This window comes from Suillus bovinus (assembly GCF_016758785.1).
Source record: "Suillus bovinus strain UH-Sbo-P2 chromosome Unknown EDB93scaffold_101, whole genome shotgun sequence".
NCBI classification, from domain to species: Eukaryota; Fungi; Basidiomycota; class Agaricomycetes; order Boletales; family Suillaceae; genus Suillus; species Suillus bovinus.
This window is the reverse complement of record NW_024542157.1, coordinates 22,867-42,827: the sequence shown is the minus strand read 5'-3', so window position 1 is coordinate 42,827 and position 19,961 is coordinate 22,867. Positions and strand designations below refer to the sequence as shown.

General features: G+C 48.9%; 8 protein-coding genes across 8 annotated transcripts; 6 read left to right on the top strand and 2 right to left on the bottom strand.

Moving 5' to 3' along the window:
- Positions 1 to 140: 140 nt before the first annotated feature.
- EDB93DRAFT_1094709 (uncharacterized protein) lies at positions 141 to 1,553 on the bottom strand (the record flags this gene model as incomplete). The annotated part of the gene is made up of 7 exons (XM_041446626.1): positions 141 to 227; positions 289 to 441; positions 494 to 508; positions 557 to 656; positions 706 to 802; positions 855 to 915; positions 969 to 1,553. The coding sequence occupies 7 exons, from the start codon at positions 1,551 to 1,553 to the stop codon at positions 141 to 143; spliced, it is 1,098 nt and encodes a 365-aa protein (XP_041302218.1).
- Positions 1,554 to 2,741: 1,188 nt separating this feature from the next.
- EDB93DRAFT_70355 (uncharacterized protein) lies at positions 2,742 to 4,216 on the bottom strand. The gene has a single exon (XM_041457160.1). The coding sequence runs from the start codon at positions 4,077 to 4,079 to the stop codon at positions 2,934 to 2,936; it is 1,146 nt and encodes a 381-aa protein (XP_041302217.1). The 5' UTR covers positions 4,080 to 4,216; the 3' UTR covers positions 2,742 to 2,933.
- Positions 4,217 to 5,429: 1,213 nt separating this feature from the next.
- EDB93DRAFT_1179241 (uncharacterized protein) lies at positions 5,430 to 6,191 on the top strand. Its single transcript, XM_041450611.1, has 2 exons — positions 5,430 to 5,778; positions 5,826 to 6,191. Exons 1-2 carry the CDS (start codon positions 5,473 to 5,475, stop codon positions 6,168 to 6,170), a joined length of 651 nt encoding a protein of 216 aa, XP_041302216.1. The 5' UTR covers positions 5,430 to 5,472; the 3' UTR covers positions 6,171 to 6,191.
- EDB93DRAFT_70254 (uncharacterized protein) lies at positions 6,042 to 7,221 on the top strand. Its single transcript, XM_041457156.1, has 5 exons — positions 6,042 to 6,122; positions 6,171 to 6,254; positions 6,319 to 6,494; positions 6,552 to 6,619; positions 6,675 to 7,221. Exons 2-5 carry the CDS (start codon positions 6,250 to 6,252, stop codon positions 6,945 to 6,947), a joined length of 522 nt encoding a protein of 173 aa, XP_041302215.1. The 5' UTR covers positions 6,042 to 6,122; positions 6,171 to 6,249; the 3' UTR covers positions 6,948 to 7,221.
- Positions 7,222 to 7,272: 51 nt separating this feature from the next.
- Positions 7,273 to 7,833, top strand: EDB93DRAFT_1255753 (uncharacterized protein; the record flags this gene model as incomplete). The annotated part of the gene is made up of 3 exons (XM_041453837.1): positions 7,273 to 7,396; positions 7,466 to 7,543; positions 7,598 to 7,833. 3 exons carry the CDS (start codon positions 7,273 to 7,275, stop codon positions 7,831 to 7,833), a joined length of 438 nt encoding a protein of 145 aa, XP_041302214.1.
- A 96-nt stretch (positions 7,834 to 7,929) lies between these two features.
- EDB93DRAFT_70197 (uncharacterized protein) lies at positions 7,930 to 8,327 on the top strand. Its single transcript, XM_041457152.1, has one exon. The coding sequence runs from the start codon at positions 8,048 to 8,050 to the stop codon at positions 8,279 to 8,281; it is 234 nt and encodes a 77-aa protein (XP_041302213.1). The 5' UTR covers positions 7,930 to 8,047; the 3' UTR covers positions 8,282 to 8,327.
- A 7,515-nt stretch (positions 8,328 to 15,842) lies between these two features.
- EDB93DRAFT_1094719 (uncharacterized protein) lies at positions 15,843 to 17,163 on the top strand (the record flags this gene model as incomplete). Its single annotated transcript, XM_041446628.1, has 4 exons — positions 15,843 to 16,204; positions 16,255 to 16,533; positions 16,584 to 16,996; positions 17,045 to 17,163. The coding sequence occupies 4 exons, from the start codon at positions 15,843 to 15,845 to the stop codon at positions 17,161 to 17,163; spliced, it is 1,173 nt and encodes a 390-aa protein (XP_041302212.1).
- Positions 17,164 to 17,363: 200 nt separating this feature from the next.
- On the top strand, positions 17,364 to 19,708 carry EDB93DRAFT_69368 (uncharacterized protein). Its single transcript, XM_041457123.1, has 16 exons — positions 17,364 to 17,839; positions 17,900 to 17,909; positions 17,960 to 17,979; positions 18,035 to 18,067; positions 18,128 to 18,224; positions 18,275 to 18,303; positions 18,373 to 18,394; positions 18,457 to 18,489; positions 18,542 to 18,618; positions 18,668 to 18,722; positions 18,781 to 18,879; positions 18,942 to 19,052; positions 19,120 to 19,160; positions 19,214 to 19,239; positions 19,311 to 19,498; positions 19,555 to 19,708. The coding sequence occupies exons 1-15, from the start codon at positions 17,780 to 17,782 to the stop codon at positions 19,447 to 19,449; spliced, it is 852 nt and encodes a 283-aa protein (XP_041302211.1). The 5' UTR covers positions 17,364 to 17,779; the 3' UTR covers positions 19,450 to 19,498; positions 19,555 to 19,708.
- The last annotated feature ends 253 nt before the right edge of the window (positions 19,709 to 19,961 follow it).

Here is a 19,961-nt window from a genome sequence, read left to right as displayed (position 1 = left end):
TATGCGTCAATGCGGCAAGGAACAGGTACGTGGAAATTAACGCGCAACCGCAGATATCAATTGCAAACCTCATGGCTAAAGAAACAATCAATACACGATATCATGACAGCTCAAATCAGCGAGTGAAAAATAAGTGCTATTTACGAAAATAACACTCCCAAACAGTTTGCGCTCCCACAATGACACTCCGCGTAGACCGCATCTTTACTCTTTCTCGCATTTTTGGCCTTGGATATCTGAAAAGACAGTCAGTTTGATCGGATTGGGCACCTGTAACGAGTGGCTTACCGTGTCATTATCGATGGCGCCAATGTAGGAAAAAGACAACTCCTCGGATGGTTCAACATCTCGCCTGGTAAAGACTGTCAACGAAGGTTTTTCCATGTTGGCTTCGTTGATATAGCACGGAACAATTTCACAATTCGGGTTGCAACTGTGGTTCTGCAAAAATGACGTCAGATCTGTGCAAAGACTCTAGATGAAATAGAGTTACAAGAAAACGGGTAAACTAAAAAAATCATCAGAAAGTGAAGGAACAATCGTTAGGGAAACGAACGTTTCCAGCGTGATAAGCATCCACAGAGTACGTTGCTACCGCACCCATATGATGGAAATCGATGTCGAAGAGGTAAGTTCGTCCGAACTTGTTGTATAGCCTAGCCAACAGTTAAGACCGCATGTCTCGCGCATACACTGGGCACTCACGCTCCACGACGGTCGGATTCTTCCACGGTCAGCAACTCGCCAGCATATATGCCGATAAAGGATCCCTGAGGAATCTTCTTCGGCCCATTAAAGACACCTGAAAACAGTCAATAACACCGCACAGAGAAGCAACAACACCCAAAGCGCACCCCATCCTTTCGACTCTGTCCTTTGGATATTGATAGCATATCTCCTGCCCTTCTGAACAACCTGGAAAATCGATTGGCATGACAGACAACAACGTGCAAACAAACGGTCCTTACTCGGTTGGGACAATCTTCATCGCATCCACAGAAATCATTACACTCAAATATCGGCATCTCGAAATACTGTAGAGATCCTTTGCTGTCATACAAAAACGGAGCACCATTCCAGGTGGGAGGTATAGTGCCATTGGCAATATACCGCTTAAGATGATGGCGCTGCCGCTTCGCACACGCACACGCCTTCGACTTGGGATCGCATCGCCCAACACAGCCACAGCTCTTCAGGTTTTTGATATCCGGCTCTGGAACGCCTTCGCCATACCACATCTGGTTCGTGTATACAAATTCCCAAGGCGGCGCGCCTTCATCGGTCACTTCGTTGATAACTGATATGGGAGGGGCTCCAAGCTCGTCATCCATTGCTTCATCAATCATAGCCTCAAAAAGTACGGCTGCCTGGGGCGAATTTCTGTACGACAGAGGGAGGGCATTGACGCGGTCCTGGAGCTCATGTGGAAGGTCCTTTGAGAGACGGTACTTGGGAGGCAGCCGCCGCTGTGCTTGCGAATACGAATTCCACGTCACAACAGGATATCCGCCTATATAGTATTCAACACCATCTTCGAGCTGCTTTGCGGACATGGCATCACCTCCATCTACCACGCCAGTGACGCCCAAGGAACCGGCAGACACAGGAGACTGAGAAAGCTGCCTTGAAGAAGTATGCGAAGATACCGTCCGGCTGCTGCTGATGGAAATTGGATGATCTGCATCCCCTACCTGTAATTAGAGGATAAGAAAAGGTCAGGTAGGCGCCCCGCCATAAACGAGCAACGCACCTCTGCATCTCCATCTGAAGCTTCTAATTGCATGAGCACTGAAAGGCACTCTTCGTCGCTATCTCCCGACAAACCCGACATAGGCCCTTTCGTAGTGCATTCCGCCAATGGTCGTGTTCCTATCATATCCACACCACCGTTCTCTTCAACATCGCGGTGCTCATGAACAGAGACCGGAGCTTGGTCCACGTTCCCAGCCGAAACGTCATCTACCGACATCTCCAGTGACTCCAACTCCTCGTGTTGCATCAATTCGGCAGACACCGGGATGCCTTCAAGGTACCCGTCTTCGCATGTACTCTCTAAAGGCGAAACGCCCACCTAATGAAGCATGTCAGACTGTCGACATCGCCTAGTGGATTTCATGAGGGCCGTGCGTACCTGATTGACATTGATATCTACTTCGGGGGATCGCCTGTGCTCATGTAAATCCAGCGATCCAATGCTCTCAGTGACGCCCTGCAAGCCTTCCGATGGAAGCATATCGTCCATTACGTCATCTAGGGGGACGTCCTCGTGCGCACAGGTGCTTTGGACTTCGATCTCTCCTTCCCCAGATATAGCAAACAGTGAGGTGGTTGACGTAACTCTAGGACCCTCAAGTGCTTTAGGCAACACACGAAGCTGATCATAAAGCTGCCCAGCAACATCATCGATACCAGCGCCAATACCCTGCGGACTGGGTGGCCGAACAACACGCCTGGTTCTCCGACCCTCAGAAGGAGACAACGAGGAGCTGCGCATCGATTTCTCCGCTGTAGGTGTGATAATGCGCCTGAATATATCTGCATTACACGAGGTTCTCTTTACAGTAGGTGGCGGCGTCGTCTTGGGCTGAGACCAGCCCGGGACGGGTGAGATGAACATTTCAAGGCTTGCCATGCCTATCGAGCGCTTCTTCTTGCGCGAGCTGCTCTGATTGCTGGATGATGTTGAATTGGATATAATGGAACGAGGGGGAGAGATGTCAGGAACGAGGGCGCTGATGGCGGATGCTGCAGATGAGGTGGCTGGGTTGCTGGCTGCTGAAGAGCTGCTGAGTTTACTACCGGATGGACACTGACGCATTAGATCGCGGATTTCCTGTATACTTGGTGTACGAGTCTCGACAATCGGGGCCAGTTGTCCAGGAAAGACTGGGGCAGGAAATGAAGATGCATTATTGGATATAATATGTGGAGATTCAGATTCCTGAGGCTTTGACACCATGAACGCCTGACCTACCACCACTTGGAGGAGACACGTCGTCCGTGAGGTCGATGTGTTCGCCAGAAGGATGCGACATGAAGTGCTCCTCTCGTCTGTAATTGATCAGCTCGGTAAGCGATAGTCCTTTTATGGGGCGCTGCACACGTGGTGGAATAGGGAGGAGGACGGATGAGGGAGGAGCAGTTGCTGCTGCTGCTGCTGCTGGTATGTCTGAAATGGAGATAGGGACCTTCATGGCATTAGAGTCACAGGTAGAAGGCTGGTCAGTGTGGGTTGAAGAAGCACTGATGTTGTTGCGAGAGTCTGTTTGTGAAAGCTGTTGGGCCGCCTCTACTGCAGCTTCATCTGCAAGAGGTGAAAAAATACTCCTATCACCGTCACAAGGTAGCGAGTGAACGGGTGAGGGTAATGTCACCAGATCGTAACTCGCCGTTAGGATGTTAGAAACCTGCTCATCCAGCAATGGCTTGGGTAGGTTGTTTGCTTTGAATGACCCAACAATAGCTGGTGAAGTAGTTGGGGCGGCGAAAGAGGTAGTTGTATTCGGTTCATGAGATATCTCTGTAGTGAAGGGTAGGGGTTTTTTCAATGCCTTTGCATTGAAAGCAAGCGCTCTAGCAAAGAACGGGTTGGTGGTGGGAGGGGTATAATTCCATGTGATTGAGGGTTTAGCTGTGGTGGGCACGGTAGCGTGCGTCTGGGACGGAACTTCTGGGGCAACCATTGAAATTTTGGAGCTCGATGAGGACTCTAAATGAGACGTAGTGTCGACCACAATGCGTTGAGAAGTTATTTCGACTGGAACAGTGTCACTTGAGGAAGTCCCGGTTACTTTCTCTGAGAATGGAAGGGTGGCATCGGTAAGCATGTCAGGGGCTGGAACATGTGGGTCCTGAGCAGTGTTATAGTCATTATGGGCAATCGGACTAGCAATTTGGTCAGCGAAATTTGGTTCTGGAGGGTCCAAATCAATGTATGTAAACAATTCCTCTGTTTGACGCTGGAGTTCTGATCTTGCTATTTCTTCATCAAAGTTGGACTCGGGTTCCATCAGTTCATAGTACGAGTTTTCTGGAACCTGATGCTCGAGATCGACCATGATTTCATTTTCTGATTCCATGGTTATTGGAGGCGCCGAAGGCAGGGCGGGACTGGGCTCTCGAATGGGAAGGACAGCAGTCGCTAGCGAAGGAGCAGGAACATTGTCGTCATCACTGTCAGATATGCAAATAACTTCAGCATCAGAAGGAGGTGGAAGTCTGGGGCCTGCTTTGCGGGAAATTGGCGTCTGTGAAGGTTGGGGCTGTCTTGGAGGAGGAGTGTCTGCATCTGAGCTCGAGATAATAATGGGATCATCACTGCGGGCCCTTCTTCGTCTCGCAGAACCCGAAGAGTCAGTGAGCTCGATGACGTTCGTACTGGGAAGGGGTCGACGGCGCGGAAACCTTCTGGTGGAAACTAGGTGGATACATTAGTGTTGTGGAGCGAACAGGAAGGTCACAAGGCTGACCCCTTCGCACGCGAGTAGCAGCGGAAGAAACTTCAGAACCGCCTTGTCACACCGCATACTTGTTAGTACACCGAAAGATAAATAAAGAGGGTAGACGTACTGCTGGGTTTCTGTATGGCACGAATAAGATCTGAAGTATATACTCTGCGATTTCCAGTGGTCTTGCGAGCTGTTTTGCGAGCTGTCTCTGCGCGTTTGAGCCGGGCATTGTCCTTTTGGAGCATGGTTGATATATGGTCACTCAGCGAGGAGCTTGACTGTCCACTTGACGCACGATCCTTGCCTTTTTCAGGACGCACGCGCTGTGCACGCACAGGCTGGGACAAAAAAGAAGAACGTGATGTCTTGGCGATTTTAGGAGGTTGCGTCAGACTACGAGGAGCAGTACCATTCGTTCGTTTACCAGACTGTGATACCTCAACGCGAGAAACACGTTGATTATTATCATTGAAACGTGCAAGCTTCTGAGGTCTCGGAACAGAAACAGGGCTCTCGATAGCCTTCCTCTTCCCTGGGGGTGTGTCAAAGTTATCCTCTTCGTCGTCACCAAGATCACTGACAGGGTCAGATCGTGGCGTTGGTGCAGCGGAAGTGTTTGGAGGCTCTTGCATCAAATGAGCAGCAGAAATTTGACGGTTTGGAGGATAATTACCTGGAAGGACGGTCCAACTAGGACCAGGACTGAGTCGGGACATCAGCAACTACCAAACTCGGTCAGGTATTCCGATCCAGTGCAAACCAAGCTCCGTGGGTGTGATATTTCTATGGCGTTTAGCCTTGGAGAAAAATCGAAAAATGCGATTTCAAAATCTACAGCAACCACAGGTGCGCAGTTCAAATCGTCGAGCTTGAAGGAGACTATAAACAACATGTTCGAAGCAACTCGTTGTCTGGACCTACATTATGTAAGTAGCTCATGTTTGTAAAATGCTGATCTAAATTTGGACATACCTGAACCTTCTTGGAGCGTATCCTCATGTACTGACTTTTCGCTTTAACAAACATGCCGAACTTACAGTCAACAAGTACTGATGACAATCACACCGTGAAACCGCAGCTGCCAGATAATGCCAACAGTAGCTTTGACGCCCTGATAGATCTTCTCGCATCGGATGATGTGCATGATATTGCCGTAGTGGATTCACATCCCCATCACACCATCCCGCTACGGGACGCATCTGGAAAACTAGCTTTTGATAAGATCCGGCTCATGTTTGCGACCAAAAATTTAGGTCCTGACAGAATCGACAACAAATCGTTCGATATCCGTCCAGATACTAGTGACCAATTGGAGAGTGATGCACAGGATGTATGTGCGTTCATCCCACGCGATTTTACCATTGATGGTCCCACCAGGCTCTTAGCAAAAGCGGTCTCCCCAGGTCTGCATCACCTTCAAGCCAATCCTCTGAGCGGAGGCGGCAGAGATCACGCTCAGCCTCAGCCAGTTCTTCCACACCATTGGATAAAAAGATCCAGAGTGCGAATACACTTCACTCAGCGTCTTCAGCCTACGCATCACCCTCTTCTTCCGCGGACGAGTTGGTTCGCATCAGATCTGACGAGCAAATTCGTTTATCCCAGGACGAGCTAAATGCGCAGATCAATATCATCGATTCTCTACCCCATGATAAGATACCGCTCCTTCATCAGGTACATTATAAATCGAATCTGATGCGGAATCCCAATTCACAACAGTAGGGTAGTTCTATAGAGAAAGCCTCAATAAAACCCACAGATCTAGCTGCACCACTCACGGAATCTTCAAGTTCGCTTTCACATGCGGTACGCCGATTACAGTCCGTTTTCACACCTGATCCTGATCCTCTCTGTTGGTCTGGTAGGGTAGGGTCCAAGATTTGACTAAACCGCTTGAGTTCGAGCAATTAAACAGCGCACTCTCACACGCTACCTCTGAGATTCATACTCTCCGCGAACGCTATGAAAAACTCCGTGCATCGGTCATGGAAAGGCTTTCTCCGCTGAACAGCTTACAAACAGGAAAACCTTCTGCTCAACCATCCGGTAATCATATTATCCCTTCATATCCATATCAGGCACCGACTTGTGATATCCAACGAGGTTTTGGTTCCGGTCACTCGGAGGAAATTTCAAACCTTTCTGAATATGAGGCAAAAGATATCCTCTCCGTCCGTTTCCAACTTTGGTTTACTGTGAAGCACACTGACACCGCGATCTCATCAGGGTCTGATTACATCACTACGACTGTCCCCTCGTTCTGTCAAAAACCTAGTTTCTAAGTTCTTGGAAGGTCCGGCCTATCCACATCCCAGTAGTGTCGACGACATTAGATCTTCTATGGAATTCCTAGCCCGTATCGATGAGCTTGTATGGAAACGGTCTGTGCCTGCGAATGGCAACGGTCCGGATCCACTGTATTCGAGGGCGAATACGGATGCCCTCATCCAGCGGCTAATTCTGTGGGAGAAAATTATCAGAGCCTATCATAAAGGCTAGAGTTGCAGCTCATAATGGCGTCCCGCACAAGAACCGAGTCGTCCTTCCGTTTTGATGGTTAGTTGCGTTACCGTAACAGCTGAAGCCTTCTTCACACAACTTTCACGGACCGACTTCTCGCACTTCTCGGCATTTTTCAGACTCTGTCAGGGCGATGCACTAGTTAACTCTTCTCCCGCGATACATCGTTCCTGTTTGGCTCAACTCGAATAATCCACTTGTCCTATTTTTGGAGAATCTGAATCGGTACTCACCGTTTTCGTGTTTAAAACTCAGTGTGCTTATAAAATCAAAGAGGATTTGACCCACTCTTCATATATCAACCATGTCCCCTGTTTGTTCTCCCCTGTCTCGCGTCATGCTCAACATACGCCTTGCCGAAAACAATGCGGCGCCAACTAATAGTGACCTGCAGTGGCAGCCTGTTATCGGTATTGTAGCTGGTTTCCGTAAGTATCTCTGGTCGCCGCCGCACAGCCGACATCAGAGCTGACTGTGTCGATGTGTCGATCTCACAGTGTCTATTCTACTCGCCGTCTACCTCATTCATGCATTGTTCCAGTGTCATGCTTCTGGCGTTTTCCCTCGCATTCTCGGTGAGTCATCGTGTTCCTTATTGATGTGACTAATATATATATCTTTGGCGCCAGGACATGCACTTCCTTCAGGCACTCGTCGTATCCATTCCGTCACTGAAAGCGAGATGTCAGGCTCGTGGCCCGAACTTTCGAGTTCTGCTCCTCCTCCATACACAGCAAGACCAATCGCAACTCCCCTTTACGCGATTACAGCGCCCCCTCGGTCACTCCAAAGTGGTCCAGTTCGCTATTCGCAGAACCTCCCCCCGCTCCGCCGCCACGTAGATGAAACAATTTCAAGAGGTTGACAATGTACTCGAACAAGTTGCTGTGGATGCACAGCATGTGCGGCTTGTGACGAGCTTCGAGATGCTGTAGATCCGTCCGTTACGGCTAAGCGACCTCCCGCTTGCTCATTCCCGAGATTTGATGATTCTCACTTGACGATGCTCGTCCTCGCCTTAAGACCAAGACCATCGTTAGTGATCATGTATAGACACGGATCCCGTTCGACTCTACTAGATGGGCAGCAGCTACCTACTTAGATGCCTTGGCACGTTTCATTTTTTTGCTTGGCGAGCGTTGTCCGCTGGCACACGCGCGTCGCGTCTCTTCTTCCATGCTCCACAGCCTTCTTCTCGCCGTGTGTTCCTGCACTTACATACTTGCCCCGATTCGCCGGCTAGTGCCGCATCAGATACGTCACACGGATTCTTGGACTATTATTATAGGTTTGCATGTTCCGCTGTACCCTAGCTGAGCGAGGCGTCTTTGTCGGACGATCCACGAACTCCTTTCGTTATGATTGATGACAATATTACGGGAGACGGTTCTGACAAGCCTGTGAATTATGATGGAGCACGGTGTTCTTCAAGGGTACAACCTACGAAACATCGACAACGCAATGATCCCGTACTTTTGCTATTGGTGGTCACAAACCGGTACTTAGTCCCACAGGAGTGATGATAATGCGACGCATGATGTCGTAAGTATGGGTCCTTGTGCTGTCCACTAGTACATATATGGACATTTGCCTCGGGCCCCTTTCAATCGGTTAATACGTCGTGGAACCTCCGTCAAGATGTGCGAGGGGTACGGAGGCATCGGTTAGCCCCGAATTGATGCTCTTGAAGAAATTCTTAAAGCCCATCTTCTGTTCATTCGGTCTTACAGGTCAGGTCTACCGGCTATTAATATTGCCGGAATGTGATTAAGACTGAGGCCACAGTGGGGTGTGCGCCTCAAAAATACAAGTTAAGGGCTAGGTGAGGTGCACATTTAGTTGCATTCGAAAGATAATTGACAGAACTCGTGATCGCGTAGACTACACTTTGCTAGTTAGCATTACCAGAAATCGATATTAATGCTACTAGTAATAAACCAGGCAGGTGGAAGCTTGAGATCTTCCATTCAACCGGTTCTGCGACAGTACTTGGTGATTAGATTCAGGGTGAATTCAATATTACATCACGGAATGTGTCTTTTCATTGTGGAAAGGAATTCCGACTCAGTGTCAAGCTCAGATCTCTATTATGACGGTCTGTGGCGCCGTGCTTCGTCCGGTTCCATTCCTGATAAGAAACACGATAGCAGGTAGGGATGGATAAGCCTACTTGGCACATAGTGCGGTGTGATGAAGGAAAGGGAGTTTCTCGGGACGGTTAGGTAACTTTTAATATTTATTTTTTGACGTAAGTACATATGCCGCATCCACCCTGCAATTCACGTACATCGATGATTGATTAGTCTAGCCCCCACGTATGTATATGAGAAGCTGCCATGATCACGTCAATTAGCGAGCGTGTCGATAATAATTTATATCACATGTGCTAGAGACTCGCTTGTACTCTGACAGAAACAGAACCCGATATCTGTGTACCGCTGGAGTTAACTATAACCAAGATCTAACCAAGAATCAAGTCTGCACAGCCGATCTACACACAGGCCTCACAAATCAGAGCTACTGACTTCATATTTATTCCGCTTTCCATTCTTCCCTGACGTACATGATTACTTTGGCAATCTCATCACCACAAGACATCAGCGCTCAGCCACAATACTTAGTACTAGGGTCCCGCTGATAGGAGGACTTGTGGGTGTAAAACGGCCGGCGGGCCCAATGGTAGACCGGGAGAGAACATGCCTTGAGGCGGTCGCGTTCCCTTTCTGGAAATGATTTCCTACACAGGTACTATGTACAACAACAAGATGAAGTAGACGTATGAGAACCAAAAAAACCGCGCCCAACGTACCACAGTTCACGTCTGCATTTAGATCAACAGAGGCGTTATTTGTGTCCATTCTATCCTCCTGAAAGTGCGCCGCAACGGCAATACCAAGATTGCTGTGAATTTCTTCCAGAATACGAAGCTTTGTCTATTCAATCATCAGAGGCGCTCAGACTATAATAGATTGGAGCCCTACCCCAGGAGAAAAAAAAAACATCTCGATCAGTCTGACCAAAGAACCATCGGCCGAGTATTCTATAAGAATCTCGTCATCAGTTAAGGGGTAAGTCATGACTTCCTTGACTTCGGGTAGGGGATCGATCTTCCCTACCCAGACGTCTTCCATGACGTCAGTTTCTTGAGGCATTTCGAAATGCTTTTCTTCAGTGGGTACCTCCTTGGCAGGTTTTGCCTTCTTCGTCTTCTTTTTCTTCTTCTTGCGTCGAATTTCTTCGAGTACGTGTTCAGTACTCAGGGGGAGTGACTTGAGAGGTTTGAAAGGTGCCTCTTCTTCGTCCTCGATCATTGGTCGGAGACCTTCGAATTGATAGGGGGTTACCCCGTTCTTTCTTCGAGTTTTGTTGAGTAGTCCCTCAACGTGTCTTGATCTGGGTGTGGGGAGCATCAGTGATTTCGTTGCGTCCCCAATCAATATCCGGCTTCATGGCGGATAGCCAGGGTTTCCCTAGCAGGATCTCGTCTCATTTGGAAAGTCTGGTGACGTTAAACTTTCCCCACATAGTTCGTCCGTCGAGTCGGATGAACAGTATGCAGTATCGGGTGACCTTCCCAGCAGTGGATTGGCTTCCATCCACCGTGGTGATGCGGAAGGGTTTCTTCAGGAGGTGGGTTCTGATATTGTGCTTCTTTACGAAGGTGTCACAAATAAATGTTCCCCCAGCCCCTGAGTTGATGATGGCTGTTGTTGCAACGGTTTTCGTACTCGTGGAAGAGAAAAGTGTCACTGGGACACGGAATTCATTTTCTTTTCCTACAGTATGAGTACACAAGATGTCTAAGGAGGGGACGCACATTGCTTTTGTGGTCCTCCATTTTAAAAATCCTCTTCTCCTTGGAGCCGGTTGGTCTCCATGTCGTCTCCGGAGCTTTCGTCATCACGCTGGTCTCTACCAGTCGTTACCGGAGTCTTTCCTTTGGTATCTTTCTTTTCTCCACGTCGTATCTTTGGGTGGAATCTGGGATCGTTGGCTCTGTGGCCATGCTCTTTGCATGAGAAGCAAAGGCCCTTCTTGTAGCATTCGTCTTTCTCTGCCTGAGAGAGGGTGCGGTCTACGTCCATAGTGTTAGGGTCTCTGGACGATGAGACATTAGGCTTGGGGTAGTACTTGGAACCGCGAGGGGCGTATCGGGAGTGTTGGTTTTGGGAGTTGGCAGAGACGGCCTTACTCCTACAGGTAGTTAGCGTCAAGCTGTACCACGGAAGTGTACCACTTTTCGATGGTGTCAGGAAGTGTCTCCTTCCTGTAAATTGCTTCGCAAAGGCTTGGGTTCAGGCCTTTCTCAAAGAAGTGCGAGAGTGTTACGCCTTCCTTGATGTTGGCGATGGTAGCCAACATTTTGAACTTCGAGATGTAGTCCGTAACGTTGTTTCCCATTCTGAGTTCGGCGATTTCGGTGAGGGCATTCACCTGCTTATCAACGGGTTGAAATGCAAGGTTGAATCCTTTCTCGAATTCGGCGAAGGTTCCGAATTTCGGAGGGTTGGTGCTGAAAGCTTCGCGATAGAAGTTATCAGCCCATGCTTTAGCGCTGTTCTTTGTCATTAATGACAGGGCGACTGAGACCATGATCTGCTCGCTGCAATAGATGGTGGGATTGATGAGGAAGTACGTCTTTAAGCTGTAGAGCCATTGTTGTGCGTCAGTCGGTGTTCCCATCGTAATCCGTTGGTGCTCCTGCTTTGAGTTCAGGGGCATGGACTACGACGGCGGTGGAGGAGGATGATGGGTTAGACATTCTTGTCTTCGGATTGGCGCTAGTGTTTCGGGGAGGTACTTCGTCTGGAAAGTCCTCTTCAGAAGTCGGAGTATCTCCTAGATCTTCTTCGTCGTTCAGTCCCTCGTCTGAGTGGTACTGTTCTGTCGGTGAGGTGGGAGAGCTAAACTGTCCATCTACCTCTTCTTCATCAGGATCTTCCTGATTCGGGTCGCGCTCCCAAGAGAACTTGCGTGTCCAGGGAGTGGTCGTCTTGTATCTGTTTCTGTCCTTGATAGGTGTCGAGGGCTAGAAGGAAACTTGAATCTTTTGTTACGACTTGGATGGTATCTGTTGGCGACGCTCAAACAGAGCTTGTGTCGCCAACGGTCGAGGACGTCCTTGGGCTAGCCCAAGGTTAGGGGTCGTACTTGGCGGGTCTTCGGCAAGTACGATTTGACGCCTATGTCCAAATTGGGTAGCTTATGTCACGCGTGTGCGAGACGATAAGCTATATCGGCCTAGGCTTACGACACCCGAAGGTTAATCATAAGGATCATCGTTAATTAGAAGGACAGAAGTCCGACTAGTTAACAGGGGCTTTGCTCGTCGACGAAGTCGATGAGTAAAGGTCGAGACTATAGGCTTATCCGCGAAGAGCAGATAGGAAAATAGAATATAGACTGCTGGTGAGGCAGAAGGATCACTCTGGTGAGAGTAGGAGGTCAAGAACCAAGTAGATTCAAGTTAAGGAATATGGTACATGGTAGCGAGTTTATATAGAGGACAGGAAACATATTAGTGGGTGATAACTCGTACTACCGAGAGAGGTAATCAGTAAAGGGTATAACCATAACAGGAAGGCACGTTCGGTCGAGGTAGAACGTGCTAGATAAGGAAGTGAGTCACAGATCGAAAATAAGAAGTGAAATGCGCAGGGGCACGATCGTGCAACTGTGGATCTAAGTATAAGTTGCATGTGCGACTGCGCACTGAGTCAGAGATCAAGAAAGGGAAATGGGCAAAGGGGATGCGTCGTGCATCGTATCATAGGTTACCATCCTGACGGTAATGGCAAAGGGACTGTCCACAGGATCAGTCAGGTGGCGGAACGGAGCAGGGATATGCTTCGTCAGCAAAAGGATCCGGCCAGATGTACTGGCTTTGCTGAAGCGACAGATAGAGAGCGAAGGGGAATGCGAGGATGACGAGGATAACAAGGGTGAGGTCAGGGTAAGGGTATGATGCGAGGGCTGATACGAGGAGGATTAGGAGAAAAATGGTAGGGGCCCAAGCGTCTAGATGTTCTTGTAACACCGCCATGCCCAACGGCTCAGCTGAAGAGTTTGATGAGGATGCTCAGTTCCCAATCCAAGACCTGTCACAACAGTCCCCGCAGTCAAAGGAAGATGCACTGTTCTCTTACTGCACAGCCGACATCGATGCACTCTCATCGGAGATGGGCATCCCATGGGAACCGGCCAAAGATATACCATTTTGCGCAACTCCCCCATTCACAGGTTTCATCTGGAACCTGGACAAACGGACAGTGGACCTCTCAACCGAAAAGCAGGTCAAATATCTCCATGCTATCGCAGATTGGGAGTCGAAGCGCACGCACACATTACGCAAGGTCCAAAAGATCTATGGGAAGCTTCTGCATGCGGCACACATTATCCCCATGGGCCGAGCTTACCTTACTAACCTCGAGGCTATGTTGGCCATGTTCAACGACCAGCCTTTTCTCCCATGGACTCCCCCACGAAACATGCCAGACAACATCAATTGGTGGAAGAACTCCCTCAACAATGCATACATATCCCGACCAATACCTGGACCATGCACTGTCCTCGACTTTCATGCCTATTCGGATGCTAGCTCTGGCCATGGAATCAGCATCATCGTCAACGGCTTCTGGAGGGCATGGGAGCTCATCCCTGGGTGGAAGAGGGACGGTAGAGACATTGGATGGGCTGAGGGTGTCGGCTTCAAGTTTCTCGTCCGCACAATCGTCAGTTCTCAGACCACCGGAGTTCATTTCAAGGTCTACGGAGACAACAGAGGCATTGTCGAGGGTTGGTGGGCAGGCCGAAGTAGGAATCGGGCATCAAATGAAGTCTTCAAACGTGTTCATAGAGTCCTCGCTAGCGCCAAGTGCACAGTTCTTACTCGCTATGTCCCAAGCAGGGACAACCCCGCCAACGGTCCCTCCCGCGGAGTATACCCCCCCACCAAGTTCCTCTTGCCCCCAATTAATATCCCATTCGAACTACAGCCTTTCATCAGGGATGTACCCGAAACGGCCATTAACTCCAGACCTAACAAGCTCCCAACGACCCACGAATCGTTTCACTCACTGGGCCAAAGCGTCACCGAATCTGAAAGCCACCGAAGAGCTTTCATCAACCGCGAGTTCGAACGACGCGGGGAAGAGCTTTTCAAAGCGTCGTAAAACTAGTAAGTTTTGTATGACCCACTCACCCGAGTCATCCTCACCATTTCATATCTAACAAAGCTTATAACACGAGCCTCACACCCATCCCATCTTCACTCCGCCCCCATTGCTTAGCAAGGGAGAGATTACACCTCTGGATCCCCGCATCTTCCAGAGACGCTCGAGACAAACAAGGAAATATTGTTCCCTTACTCCCATCAGACCTCCAGCGCATCCGTGACACCTTGGTTCATGCTTATGCCGAAGCAACTCGTGAAACATACGGCTCGGGTTTGTTGACCTTCCATGTATATTGTGACAGCAAAATGATCCCAGAACACCAGCGCACACCAGTCAGCAACATCCTTATATCATCCTTCATCACCTCAATGGCCGGCCACTACTCCGCTAAAACAATAGTCAACTATATTTCCGGAGTGCGCGCCTGGCACGTTTTGCACGGCCTAACATGGTCCTTAAACGATATGGAAACAGAAGCCCTCCTGAAAGCTACCATACCACTTGCTCCCGCCTCCACAAAACGGAGCAAATGCGAACCGTACACCTTGGACATGATATCTGCCATCCGCGATCAGCTCAACCTCTCCAACCCTCTAGATGCAGCAGTTTTCGCTTGCCTAACCACAGCCTTCTTTGCCACAGCGCGTGCTGGCGAATTCACAGTCCCGCGCCTCGACGCTTTCGATCCTGCAATACACGTAAAACCATCCAATGTTAGCGACACCCAAGACCGTCAAAACCTCCGCATGAAAACCTTTTTTCTTCCCCGAACAAAGAGCGCTCTAGAAGGCGAAGAAGTATCCTGGGCCAAGCAGACAGGACCTTCTGACCCTGAAGAAGCTTTTGCCAATCACCTACGCGTCAATGAACCCCCTTGAGACAACGCCCTATTCGCCTATCGTCACAACGACTCATACCGTCCGTTAACGAAAACCAAATTCCTACAACGCTTAACCTCTGCAGCGAAAGCGGCAGGCCGTCAACCAGTATTTGGACATGGAATTCGAATCGGGTCGACTCTCGAATACCTGCTTCGTAATATTCCATTCGACGTCGTCAAAGTGAAGGGCCGTTGGTCCAGTGACGCCTTCCTCGCGTACCTTCGTCGCCACGCACAAATCCTGGCTCCTTACATGCAAGCCACACCCGAATTGCAAGAGCAATTCCTCCGTCACACTGTGAATCTACCCCCAGTCCGCTAACACGCACATACACAACCAACCCAGTGAGTATCCTCCTCCTAAAAAATGGGTTTCCGAGTTTCGCTGGATGCGTCGTCGGCCCTCCTAATCAATTGGGAATTGCAGCTCACCTCTTTCTTTCAGGTTAGTCCCTCGGGGCCGGAAGACGCTGCGCGTCCTCGCCCGAAAACCCTCATTCATTGTCTCTGCCAGTAACTTCACCATGGAACTCACTTAATACCTTGTCCCTCGTTAGATTACCATATAACACCGTCTTTTCCTCTAAGAACACGTCTGAGTGAACCTCAAAGAGAGGACATAATTAAGTTCCTTTTGAATTAAAGTCTCACGCGAGGATCAAGCGAATCATGTCACAGAGCGGCGACGCCCGCCCGCGTTTGTTCCAATTCAAACTAACCCTAACCCCACGAAATTGCAAGCGCGTTGTCCATGTCCACACTTCTCACCTAGCCACCCTTTTCTTCATTTCCCTCGTTTTCGGTACTTCGTCTCTTGCCATGGACTACGACAGAAAATCAACTGTATCTTCATTCTATGGAGGACGCAGAGGCTCATTTGATGCCCTAAATCATTCACAATCTCCCGATTACGCTCCATCTGGTCGTCCACGAGATGACGCTTCTTCCTTCTATGCTGATCGACAACCACGGGCGAGCCATGAAATGTTAACGGGTGGACAATCCGCAGGGTACAACGCATCATCTTTTTTTGCCGCCGGGCGCCTAGAACCGCTGAAAGGCGGACGTGACGAGGAAGAAGAGGCTCCGGAAGCTCAGACCTGGGATGTTTTTGCAGACTTCAACAACACCGGCCCAAGATACAGCACTGCTTTTGGCATCGGGCAACATCAAGAAGCAGGGTATGCGCATGGAAGAGCTAACGTTTCCTACCAAGCTAATCAATGCACAGCTATCATCAGCTCCCCCCACCTCCACCTCCGCCTGGTGCCAAGACCGAGGGTGATGCTGACAGTGCTCACACTCCCGTAGAGCTGGTTACGGTACCTGCACTCGGTCCGGAATGGCAGCTAACCGAGATGAAAATCATGACGAAGTCGGGTCGACGAGAGATCAAGAGTGAGAAGCGAAAAGAGAAGTGGAAAGCCTGGCATCGTGGGGAGACGGGTTTGTGTGGAAAATGGTTCACCAAAAAGTTCCTTGCTTTCTTCATATTCATGTGGGCCGCCATGTAGGTCAAACTCGTTTGCCTGAGTACGAAGATATTGAAAGATTCTGTAGCATTGGCACTCTCCTCGCAATCACCATCCCTCGGGTACCTGGTCTGTCAATCAACAACTCCACACCTCTAGTTGCCGCCACTGGGAGTTATAATGCTTCAATTCCAACACAATTCTCCCGGTATCCAGCCAATTTCTCATTTCCAGCGTACGCAGATATTCAAGTTGACACCACCGCTAATATCATCCCCCTTACCTTCAACTACATATCTGCAGAAGTATGGGATCCGACTACGAATCTGCAAGTGGGCACGGGGTACTTTGGAAAAGATACCCTCCCGGCCAAGGCATATCCCAAGATCCAGATTCCACTTAACTTCTCGTATATTGCACCAAATGACACAGATCCGACGTGGAATGAGTGGTATAATGCCTGCAAGAATGTTGGACTTTATGCTAACGGAACAAGGCCAGGTCTGTGTGTATGTCACGATTGCTTCTGTTTGCTCATCAGAACAACAGGCGTAAATTTCCAGCTCATTCTCACGATGGGTATCGCCGGGCTGCCGTCAAAGCAGTCCCAATCCACACAGGTGGATGCGGCCCCTTGCCCTATTGAGCTGTCCATCACTGCAGACTGATGGATAATTATTGGACTTAATCTTAATCATACGTCACCGCTTGTTCACCTGCTTGTTCCGGTTCTGCTGTGCTCTGGGACGTTGAGCTATCTCCGCTATTAAATAGTCTTGGATATCGGACAAGATGCCCATCCATCGTTATTTCACCGCCTGCGCATTCGTCTTGCTACAGTCTGTCTTTATTTTGTCTTTTCATCCTAGTATTTGCAGCGTTACTCACACCATCATGATGTGCAGACACATTAGTATTGGATTATAATTAATGCTGGCATCGATCAATGATTCGGGTTCCGTTTGCTGATTCTCACTTTAATTTTTGTGGTGGCTCCAGGTTGCCAACCTAAGGCGAGCAGGTCCTGGAGTTACAAACCTGGACGGCTGAACACAATCGCTTATCACAACGCCGCAGTATACGTACGCCTCGCATTCAGATTGACGTCGCTTACTTTCCAGAACTCGAGAGGCAGAGCTTCCATTCTCGATGACGACCTTCTTCTCGCAATAGCGTCCGCATTGCGCCCGGAGCTTGCTCGTTTCCCTGATCATTTATAAGGGATAAGAAGATGCATGCCGTGGATTTTTTGCGCGCAAAACCCATTTTCTGCGACTGGACCAGATGCAGGTGGAGTATTCGGCCAACGATATCGCAGCAGCAGGGAGTTTGCAGGTCTACACGGTGCGTTCCCTTGTCGACCTGACAATCGTTGATGATAATAGGTAACGCATGTGCCACTAGTACTTATATAGTGCGTATCACTGTCCGAATTGATTCTTCTATGTTTTAAACACATCTCAGCGTCAATGGCTACATTCTGGGTGGGATTATTCCAACGATTGCGGTTCCGTTTGTTGCTAAAATTCCTTTGCTCAGATTTACGATTATGCTTGTTCGCTTCATCTGGAGGTAATTTACTCGTTCAATCTCATTTTCATGATAGTGATGATAATAAAAAACTGTTTATAGTGGAAGTTTCTATTTCGGTCACGCTGGTCCAAGGTAAAGGGCCTTTATGTCGTCACACGATACGTGCCTTTTCTCCTCTTAGCTGGTCATTTATATAGTGCGTCAAGCTCCTACAATCATGTCATGAGTTGATTTGTCATGCTTCAGTGAACTTCATCCCAAACGAGAACTCCGATGTATGTGAACGTGCTGTGGACTTGTTGACCTCAACGACGCTGACCGCATGGCTTTGCCAGAAATGCCAGTTGTTGAACAACATTTGCTCATGTGCGTGCATAGTGCATACATGCAAATACATCCTCGCTGAGCCATACTCATATCTCTCACAGGTTTCAGCTTGATATCAGTCTCTTGTTCTGAATGTATACCTCCATTCCCTGCAAAAGCTTCGTGATCCTGATCACATTCATACAGGCTTTTTTGTCCTCAGGACATATACGCTCTGGAACAACAACAAAGTCGTGCTTGCCACCATGACCATTACCTTCATTGTGAGTCATATCCTCACTGCACCGCGAACTTTGTAAGTACATCTGTCAGGCTGTCGTCGTATCATCTATAAGTTATGCTTTTGCCACTACTGCTACTGCACCGTGTACGTGCTCCTGCCTTCGCTTTGGTGTTCTGCCATCATTCACACTGCACTTTTACAGGGACGATCAGCGGGATCCCAGGCATCACAGGCTGCTATCAGAGCTCGGCCGTCGTCCAGCTCTTTATACCATTTCTTCTTTTGATTGGGCTTGAATTTGGTTCGTCGTCCAGAATAAGGAGTCTGCATCTACCCAGACACGCGCTAACTGACGCTCTGTAGGTCTCTTGTCCCTCACGCTCATACGCGCTATACAGAGCTGGCGGTCGAACAACAGCCATCTCTATGCTGTCTTAGTGAAGCATAACATATTCTACTATCTATGCGGTCTGTGTGAGTGAGAACACAAGTTTCTATGCTATCATCCTGTGCTCATCAATAATGATTCTCGTTACGAAAGTTTTCTCAGGGGTAAATGTACTCACGTTACTGCTCTTCCATGTGCGTGAACCTTCAAATTTCTCTATCACCGAGTAATTAATTATCACCCATAGTACGGATATCAAGCCATGTTCCAAGAGTGCGCATTTTTATCCTGCAATGCGCCGACTTACTAACTGACAGCACTCCCAAACACATACCTATATACAGTTTCCAATTCATCGTCCTTGCGATCCTCGCCACGCGCATGCACCTCCACCTGTGGCATACAGATCGACATGCACATGGCTCTCGCGCCCTCGTGTTCATTCCTATGTCCGACATTTCATCCACGGGCAGTCCGACGTGATGTTCGGCGTTGTTCAAATGTTCATGGAGTGGTGTTTAAGCTGTACAAGGTTAGTTGAACTGAGCTTGGTCAGATCTGGGACTCGCGCGCTTAAAAACAACGCAGTTCCTGTTGTGAATGGGAGTTACGTCTTGTTGGACTTCAACTTGAAGCGGATTTGTTCATTATCGATAGATATCGAGCTTCAATGGTAGATGAATGTATTCAGATCAAGATTTCAGTGTGCTGGAGTCAGAACTTGAAACACTCCGGCCGGGCGATGAATGTTTTACACTTGGCCGTGACACACAGCCTGGCTACGATTCTGAAACCTCGGTATCATTTATTGAATCATTTGACCTTGAAATTTGCTAATCTTCGTTATTCAATCCGATTCTTTACGTACTCACCTTTCGCGGGGTGAGTGTAAATTCCGGTTTGACGGACTAAATGCTGGAAAGCGACCCAGGGCACTGCAGTGGCGGCTGACTCATATTCATCAACGATATTGCATAACATCGCACACCGTTTCA

What these genes read in the sequence shown, in the direction of transcription:
- EDB93DRAFT_70355 (XM_041457160.1), bottom strand. Translation starts at nt 4,079, where the DNA reads ATGGAATCAGAAAATGAAATCATGGTCGATCTCGAGCATCAGGTTCCA.
- EDB93DRAFT_1179241 (XM_041450611.1), top strand. Translation starts at nt 5,473, where the DNA reads ATGCCGAACTTACAGTCAACAAGTACTGATGACAATCACACCGTGAAA. An exon ending in TGGAGAGTGATGCACAGGAT is followed by an intron (nt 5,779 to 5,825) that starts GTATGTGCGTTC and finishes TGGTCCCACCAG; the next exon opens with GCTCTTAGCAAAAGCGGTCT.
- EDB93DRAFT_70254 (XM_041457156.1), top strand. An exon ending in ACCTTCTGCTCAACCATCCG is followed by an intron (nt 6,495 to 6,551) that starts GTAATCATATTA and finishes ATATCCAACGAG; the next exon opens with GTTTTGGTTCCGGTCACTCG. An exon ending in AGGCAAAAGATATCCTCTCC is followed by an intron (nt 6,620 to 6,674) that starts GTCCGTTTCCAA and finishes CGATCTCATCAG; the next exon opens with GGTCTGATTACATCACTACG.
- EDB93DRAFT_70197 (XM_041457152.1), top strand. Translation starts at nt 8,048, where the DNA reads ATGGGCAGCAGCTACCTACTTAGATGCCTTGGCACGTTTCATTTTTTT.
- EDB93DRAFT_69368 (XM_041457123.1), top strand. Translation starts at nt 17,780, where the DNA reads ATGCAGGTGGAGTATTCGGCCAACGATATCGCAGCAGCAGGGAGTTTG. An exon ending in CTTGTTCGCTTCATCTGGAG is followed by an intron (nt 18,068 to 18,127) that starts GTAATTTACTCG and finishes AACTGTTTATAG; the next exon opens with TGGAAGTTTCTATTTCGGTC. An exon ending in TATCAAGCCATGTTCCAAGA is followed by an intron (nt 19,240 to 19,310) that starts GTGCGCATTTTT and finishes ACCTATATACAG; the next exon opens with TTTCCAATTCATCGTCCTTG.